General features: G+C 38.4%; 1 protein-coding gene across 4 annotated transcripts; it reads left to right on the top strand.

Moving 5' to 3' along the window:
• On the top strand, window positions 2,952-7,771 carry LOC109243942 (zinc finger protein 4-like). Of its 4 annotated transcripts, none has more exons than XM_019410969.1 (4): window positions 2,952-3,315; window positions 4,356-4,449; window positions 5,454-5,588; window positions 6,792-7,771. In XM_019410969.1, the coding sequence occupies exon 4, from the start codon at window positions 6,881-6,883 to the stop codon at window positions 7,622-7,624; it is 744 nt and encodes a 247-aa protein (XP_019266514.1). In that variant the 5' UTR covers window positions 2,952-3,315; window positions 4,356-4,449; window positions 5,454-5,588; window positions 6,792-6,880; the 3' UTR covers window positions 7,625-7,771. The 4 variants fall into 4 exon arrangements, with proteins under 4 accessions (XP_019266514.1, XP_019266507.1, XP_019266519.1 ...); XM_019410974.1 differs by lacking the exon at window positions 5,454-5,588 and having other exon boundaries at window positions 2,955-3,315; window positions 6,792-6,925; window positions 7,034-7,771; XM_019410983.1 differs by lacking the exon at window positions 5,454-5,588 and having other exon boundaries at window positions 2,955-3,315; window positions 6,792-6,925; window positions 7,037-7,771.

An 8,958-nucleotide genomic window follows, 5' to 3' on the forward strand; every position in this document is an offset into this window, starting at 1 on the left:
GGGTCGGCCCATTAAGATCGTCCTCGTCCGCTCGTACCTCGGTGCAATAGGCGTTGTGGATTTCCTCCCATGTGGTAGGGGGATATTTCATGAGGCGGCTCAGCAGCTTCTTGGTTGCCCTCGAACCATCCCTGCTTAGCACGTTCTGGAAAGCGGCGATTGCCATACCTTCCGATACGTTTGGTAGACTCATCCTTACCCTGTTAAACCTTGCCAGGAAGTCCCTGAGTCCCTCTCCTGTGGTTTGCCTGACGGAGAAGATGTCGCTGACCCTGGCCTCCGCTTTCTTCACGCTTGCATGGGCTGTGACGAACTTATCCGCCATTTCCTCGAACGTTAATATTTCCTTAGGCGGTAACTGAGAGTATCGTGTCAAGGCCCCTCCTGTCAACGTCTCGCCAAACTTTTTCAGCAGTACCGACGGTACCTGTTCTTTCGATAGGTCGTTGCCCTTCACCGCGGTGACGTAGTGGATCAGATGATCCTCGGGATCTGTGGTTCCGTCATATACCCTCAAGTAGGGTGGCATCTTGAAGGTTTTTGGGGTGGAGTGAGGGGCAGCTTCTTCAGTGTATGGTTGTTCAACGAACCTTCCCACGTCGTGTTTTGGTAGCAACTTGGGAGCACCGGGGATCTTGTTGACCCTCTCCTGATGTTCCTTCATCTGACCGCGGAGCTTCTTGTTTTCATTTTCCATTTCTTCCATCTTCTTTAGGATGGCTGTTAGCGTGCTATCGTTGGTCTGTGTCTCGATGGGTTTGTTATTCGCTAGTGCAACTTCCGATTCACCCACGGCAGCAGTGGTACCTACCGTTGGTGTACACCCGATGTTACTTTGTGGTGACCTCTCAACCAAGCCACTTAGAGTGCTTGTTAGCCATCTTTCCAGTAGCTCCTTAACCGCTGAGGGTGCTTCCGTAGCCGCAGATGTGGAAGCTCCTTTTTCGTGCAAGATCGTCAGACCTTCGGATGGGGAAGGTGAGATCTCTGCACCCGGTGTGATGCTAGGGGTTGCATTCAGGATGCCATCGTCACTGGCCTCGTTGAGAGGGCCAAGGAGATTGGTAGTGACACCCAATATAGCTTTCGATCTTGTGTTATTTTCGGCCATTTTCTGTTTTTGTGTGGTGTAGAGAGTGGTAGTTGGTTGATCCCTAGGTGGATACTATGGTTTTGATTCTCGAAATCCCCACAGACGGCGCCAAATTGTTTGGCTCAAAAGTTAACAATATACTTTGTAAGCTAGAAAACAATCAAAAGTAAGAAAAGGGTAAATCGTAATCAAATATAATAAACCTAGAGATGCAAAGATGATATTATCGTTGTAGATCTAGTATTGCAAAGTGATAATATGAACTCAGTAAGATATGTTCGTTTGAGGTAGAGATAGAGAGAGAAAGCCAGAAATGAGAGAGTTGTATTAGATCAGCATCCCCCCTTTACAGTGTGAAGGTCTCCTTTATATAATAAGAGACTTTCCTCGAAAGAATCAAAAAGTTACAAAGACAGGTAACGTCTCCCTAGTGAAGACACTGAGTCCTAAACGATGTCGCTTTTGTCCCCACGTCCGAGTCGTACCCGCTACGTTAGTCGGCGTACACTCACTGGGCGTACCCACTGGCGTAGAGATGCTGAGGGTCAAATTTGACCCTATACATTTTGTTATAGGAAAAAGAGAATATCTGAGCCTATGTATGGTTACGAGCACAATTCTTGAAGACAAATTGCATAATTATCACGAGGAGGTGTCACACTACTTTATAATAAGGTTGGTGGTCCATACTATTGTCTGGTTTGCCTAGTGGTATTAAATGTGCTATGTTGTCTTTGGGCTATAACCTAATTTACATGTCCTTTCATTGTAGTAGGATGGATAAGATTATTTCATCGGAAATATTAGGTTCGAGCCTTAAGAATGAAAAATTATGATAAGGAGCTTTCTTTCTTTTATAAGCTTTACACGGTATATGTTTGAATTAGTCGAGACCTCAATACGAGTACCGAACAACGACTAAGAACTAAAAGAAAAAAAAAAGAAATAAATGAAAAACAATTTCAAATTTAAATGAGATAAAATAAGGTGGCATTTAAATTTAAAAGACTATTCGAAATTGACTAATCTTATTGGATATACTGAAGTTAAAACTGCTTAATTTTAGTTAGATTTTGATAGCAATTAATTACTTTTTTAACGAAAACATTCTATTCGATATTAGTTAGATAGTCAATAACTCTTCACCAAAAACTTTAGTACTACCCCTTTAAAAGGACAGTTTTTCAGAGGGGAGCAGTACAAATTTCTACTTATTGTCCGACTACTCAATCCAACCCTTCCAATTTTTTTTATTTTTTGACAAAAATATGAGGAAACAAAATGAATAAAATACAAGAGAAACCAAAATTATTAAAACAATTTAAGTACAATGGAGGTAGGAAATCTCCGGAAGTTATAGTAGTAAAATGGATAACATCGCTCTACCCTTAATCAAAGGTTTTGTATTCGAGATATGAGAATGGAAAAAATTCTCTTTCTTGTCTTATGCGACGCGAATCCTAATTAATTAGTATTTCAAAGCGAATACCGCACACTCAGGGGCGAAGTTACATTATTCAAAAGGTAGTTAATTCGTCAAAAAATTATTTTGTATATATAAATAAAATATTAGGTTTTAAAGGGGCGTAACATGCACTTAACACCCTTTGTCGAGGATTATTTTTACTTCTTTCAAGTTTGAACACCTTTTGCGAAATTTGTTGACTTCAGCTATGCACACACTGATATGAAAAATAGACAAAAAGACAATGGAAGTAGGAATGGGCAAGTTATGGGCTTCCATGCGAACTACTACAAGACTGAAAAGGCTTGTCATAAAACTTATTATTACAAAAAAAATCTGAACAGAATCTTGGAAATGCATTTTAACTTGAGGATCCAATTTCTATGTCATTGGTGGGACTAACACACACACACACACAGTTCTCTTCTTACAGTAATAGTACTAGTTTGTTTTTTCCTTTGTCACTGTTTAATGCCTTTTCCAATCTGCAGTGGTTGAATTCAACTATAAAGAGTCCCAAACAAGAACCAAAAATTATACTACTAAAGTAGTGTGCTGCTGTCTGCTTTCTTTTTTTTATCTGACGTTGCACCTCTCTCTCTCTCTCTCCAATGATCTTATCTCTATTTCTTTCATATTTACAGTACTTATTATACCTCACCATTTTTAGTAAAAACTAGAATACCCACAAAGCAGAACAATTCTGTCATGTCATTTTTAAAGCTCTGAGCCTGCAAGTTCTTGAAATAACTAAAGGGTACTACTCTACTTTTCTTTCTTCTTTTTTCCACCTTTCTGCTTTAGCTTCTAGCTTTCTTTCCATCTGAATTATTGCCCTTCTTTTTGTTTCTTGATGATAAAATCATGAGCTTTCTTGGTTAGTATTGTTGTTGTTATAATTATTGTTATTATGGTTATGATTATGAATTGTTTCAACTACTATAACTATTATTAATATGATTATGATTTTTTAGTTATTAATTTCTCTTTGTAAAAATTGGAGCTTTTGGTTTCTGACTTTGGTTTCTTTTCTTGATCTACTATGAGTAGCTTCAAATTTGCTCTTTTGGTGTAGTTTAAGTCTTAGTGGTCTATTTTGCTTTACATTACAACAACAACAACAATAAACTCCCACAAGTGGAGAATATTGTGTATATGCAGACCTTACCCTGAAAAAGTAGAGAGGTGGTTTTCGATAGAGTCGGCTCAGGACTATTTTGCTCTATATTGGCATATTAAAATGAATATGTAAAATAGAAGAAACCATAGTAGGTTTTAAGTGAATTGAACTAACTTATCAAAGTTTCTAAGTGAAACTGTCTGAGAGATGCTAAACTCCTATATGAAGGCTTTAGATTCTTTACTAAATTGTTGATTATCCCATAGTTTAATCGGAAATGGTGTATTTCAGCTGATTTTTGGTTCTTAGGATTTATGTTGAGCATAAGAAGAAACAACAACAACAACGAAAAATCCAATATAATCTAACAAGTAGGGTCTAGGGAGTGTGGGTAGTACGCAGACCTTGCCCTACAATGAATATAGAGAGGTTGTTTCCAGTGGATCCTCCACCGAAGGAAAAATGAAAATAGAGCATAAGAAGAAACATTTAGGATAATTGTTTCCTTTTACTTCTTCTATGTTTTCCAGCTTTTCAAGAGTTTCTTGAAATGAAATGAAGTGTTAAAGTATTCAAACCAGAAATAAAAGGAGGAAAAGACCCAAGAATAGCATATGTTTACCCTGGGGATGCCATTCTTTGCAGAAATTTTCTGATATTGTCTTTTTCTTCCTTAGGTTCTTACAAAAGATTGAATTTCCCTGGAGTTCATGAAGCTTTTGGAGTTCTTCTGATTATTTCTCAAAGTGCAATCAAAGTGAAACTCCATAGGTATTGTACATCTCATTTCAAATATGAATTAACTAACCATTGCACTATCTTATTGAATTAGGTAACTTTTTTCATACACGATTTAACTGACCTTGAGTCATGTTATGATATCAACCAGTCTAAGGTTTAACATAAACTCGGTGTTTAAGGCTGAAGACAGGTAGATCTTTTTCCATGTGTAAACAAATGATGTACTTCTATTTGATGCGCTGGTACTGATTTTAGAATAGAGAATTCTTATGCTTTCGTGTAATATCCTATTCTACTGATATAGGAATTTGAAGGCTTTTTGCATGTGTATAGTGAACTTGTTCAGGTTATAATCAATTGGTTGGTAATTGTTCACCAGATAACGCTGGTGTTCTTGAGCCGAGGGTATATCAGAAACAGCCTCTCTACCTCCCTAAGGTAGGGGTAAGGTCTGCGTATGCATTACCCTCCCCAAACACCACTTGTGGGATTCCACTGGACGTTGTTGTTGTTTAACGCTGTTGTCCGCATAGAAATCCAGGAACTCTGAAGTAATTTTAAGTTTCACAGGCAAATGGAACAAACTAAAGAGCTCCTCTCTGATACTTCACGAACGATGTCCCCTTCGTTAGAATTCCTTCTCATCTACGTTGTAGACCAACGGATTACAACCTGCAGAGAAGAAAGTAAATCAAAACCTTCAGAAGAAGTTTGAAGTTGAATAGTGAAACTTAAGCGACCAATTAAATCCAGGCAAAGTGCTTTTGATTAGACAAAATGTTTATTCTCATTTTCCGTGATTATGGAAGAAAATGATACTGAAGATGAACTGAATAGAAGGTCGAAAAGATAAAGTCAAAACAAGCTACTAAGGAGCTTCTGCGCTTAAATATATTAATCAACATGATAACCATTTAAAGAAATATGTGAATTATCAGATGTTTCTGCTTTCGATAATGCTTGCTATACGTAATGGTATAGCCTAAAAAATCTGTCAACTTCCTGCCATTTCATTCACACTGAAGGTCTTGCAGGTATGTTACACGAGGTAAAATTTGAATATTGGGACCTTCGTCTGAAAATGTATCCAAGTTTGGGATGAACAATATCTGGTGATTGTGAAGACGGACAAAGGAACGCTGTACATGCTATTATACGTATATCCGGGGGTATATTCACCTCTGCTATGTACTTATTTAATACGTACTTCTATACTTGTTTACTAAGCCCTCAAGTTAATTAATTGATGACATAAAAAGTTGCCTGAGGATTGCTAACAGCAATTTAAGGAACAAATAGTTAAATGCTTGGATATTATCTGGCAATCATCTTTGTGGACAACCCACAGTGTTCTATTCTCCTCTGTCTAGGTACTCACTTGGAATGGAGGAGGAGTGGTATGAAGGTTAAAGAAAATTTAAATAGAGTGTATTTTCCACCTTGTAGAAATCTAGGTTTCTGTTTAATCATGGTAAAAATTACATTTAGGAGTCTGTCAAACAGATTGATGTGATCAGTACGTCCGACATCTTATGTATTTTGTGAGCGGTTCTAGTGCATGTTCTTCCGATTGGTTTGCTTCTCATTGCCCCTTCCCTTTATCTTTCTTGAGACGAGAGTTTACCAGAAACAACCTATGTGCCTTCTTAAAGCTACTGTACTCTTGCAAATTCTCTGCCTTGTGGAATGTCTTGCAAGCTAGTGCTTGTTTGGTCTTGTGCGACCATGCAGAGTCCGCTGGATTGTCTGCCTTACTGGCGTTTTTAAGACATAAATTCGAATCTGTTTTTCTGTTAACTTTGTGTTCCATTACCTTGTACATTTAAGTGTTTTTTCTCTTGCTGGATTGTAGTTTATAGTCAGTTTGGAAGAAGGGCTAGCCCTGCTTCCATTGGATGTTTCTTCTTTTGGCTTCTGTGCTCTTATTCGATCATTGGGTCTATTCCTCGAGTAGCTATTGAAGACATAATAAAGTAAATAAAAGTATGCTCTCTCTAACAGCTTAAGCTTTTAGATGAGATGCTCACACACTTCAACATGGTATTAAAGCAGGGAGAGGTCTTGGGTTCGAGTCTCGCCCCCATCCAATATCAAAAAAGAATTTTCACGTGCTTGGCTCATAAAAAGAATCAAGTAAAAAAAAGTATGCTCTCTCTAACAGCTTAAGCTTTTTTAGATGAGATGGTCACACACTTCAATAGTAGCTTCATTGCTCGGCGTGAAAGTTGATTACCAGTGCCCGGGGAAATGATTAATGTATTACTTCATAAATTGATATGAATCATTGGTCAATTGATCTTGAAAAGAACAGCTCACAGCAAGCTGGATTATTTCTCCGTTTGTATAATCATATACTTCATTGTACAATGCAGGTGATTCAAGGAACGGCAACCATCCATTGATTGAATAGACCCTATAGTTTGCCTAGTTTAAATCCATTCTCGGCTTTCGCCCAAGCAACATGAAGCCTCCAAATTTCAATTTGGAATCAGAAGACGAGTCCGAGGTCAGCAGCTGCCAATTAGGTTCAAATATATATGTCCAAGAAACTTGTCCTGGTCCCTCCAAGGACAGCAGTACCAATTCCTGCCTGACAAACTCTTTTAATCTTCAGCAGGATTCACTGCATGTTACTCTTGACTTGACTCTGGGCTTCAACAGAAGTGATCCCGAGTTGAACGCCAATGGTGAGACGAGTGATGAAGTAGTACGCCATCCTCCAACAGCAGCATTATCCAGGATTTTCTCATGCAATTTCTGTAGGCGCAAGTTTTACAGTTCGCAGGCTTTGGGAGGACACCAGAATGCACATAAGAGGGAGAGGACTTTGGCCAAGAGGGCAATGCGAATGGGAATGTTATCGGACAGGTATGCTAGCATGGCGTCGTTCCCCCTACACGGGGCTGCATTTCCATCTCTTGGCGTGGAAGCTCATGCTTCTATGCACCAACGAGTCTCGTACCAAGAAACACCGACACATGCAAGTAGAGGTGGGGCGAGATTTGAACAAGGTTATTTCGGGATGCCAGTATTCGTGGAAGACGATGAAGTGGAAATGTTTTGGCCCGGTAGCTTCAGGCAAGTAGAGGGAATTGGTGGCAATCAGAGGTTTAATTCAGGGCAAGGTTCCAACATAAATTTTGTAACAGTAGCTCCTCCAACTAGGACAGATCCATCATTGCCTGATCTTAATTTGAAACTCTGATTAAGTCTTCTCTCACATTCTATTCTACCTTTTGTATCAGAATTTTCAATATTGTGGTGTTACATTAGTGCTCTATTTGTACAGGAGATTAGTTTTTTTGACTGTCTTGAAATAATTGTGGTATTACATTACTGCTCTTTCCTTCGTTAAGTGATATTTTCATTTGCAAATACTATTATGACTGCAAGATTTAATCAACAGACCAAAGTTATCTGCTTTTTTTCATTTTAGAACGATATACTCCCTCTGTTCCAATTTACGTGAACTATGTTTCCTTTTTGGTCCATTCAAAAAAGAATAACTCCTTTTTTATATTAACTTCCTATTCTATCCTTAACGAGAAGCTTTAATAGCCACGCAAATACTCTGGCATGTTTAGCACCACAAGTTTCAAAAGATTATAGTCACACAAATGTTATGACTTGTCTAGGGCCACAATCTTTAAAAGTCATCATTTCTTCTTTAAACCTCGTGCCCAGTCAAATAAGTACACATAAATTGGAACGGAAGGAGTATGAGTTTTGAAGTATGGTCCATGAATTATAATAATTCGGTTAAGAAAAACTGAAACCTTCCAATTGAAGAATAACTAGAATCTATCTCAGAGATTACACGAAATAAGATTCGTATATAACAAATAACATGTCTTTACATTGGTATCCAAGCTTAAGCAAGTAAAACAAATTAATATTGAATCTCCAAGGTCAGGGTTTATATGTGTTACGTTAATGGATTTTAAAGAGCTAATATTCGCAAATGCAGAAGGAATCTCCTTAAGCTTGTCAAAGAGAGGAGATGTTTACCATAAGACTCTTTTTTCACAGAATTGGAACAATATTTTTTGGCGAGGCGAGGAGTCGTCCATTGTAATCAATGCTCATTCGATGCTGCATAAAATCTGATTCATGAGGTGGAACACTTGAACTAATGAACTTGAAAAACTTTTCCTTTTTGGATTTTCCATAAACAAAATCATGCACAATGCCATGCAAATGGCAAGATGTGATCTTAGAATCATTGTTTTCCCTTTTAGAGACCATTAGCAGGCTACTTGAAATTATATCTCCCAAGTAAATCTCAGCTGTTTCCTCTAAACTCTTCTGTATTGGTCAAAATCTGACCACACGACCACGGCGGCAATGATCCCGTCCCAACCATCCTGCAGTAGTCATCAACGAACTCGACTTCATCTAATCACTGCTATTTACGATATAAGCGTCGAGGTCGAGGCCTCTCCATGAGGGGAGGTCACCTCCCTGACCCGGCCCAAATAAAGTATGATGAGCACGATAAGTTCTGGACTATAAATAGAGGGCAGAAGAACCTCTTAAAGG

This window comes from Nicotiana attenuata, chromosome 2, assembly GCF_001879085.1.
Source record: "Nicotiana attenuata strain UT chromosome 2, NIATTr2, whole genome shotgun sequence".
NCBI classification, from domain to species: domain Eukaryota; kingdom Viridiplantae; phylum Streptophyta; class Magnoliopsida; order Solanales; family Solanaceae; genus Nicotiana; species Nicotiana attenuata.

What these genes read in the sequence shown, in the direction of transcription:
- LOC109243942 (XM_019410969.1), top strand. Translation starts at nt 6,881, where the DNA reads ATGAAGCCTCCAAATTTCAATTTGGAATCAGAAGACGAGTCCGAGGTC.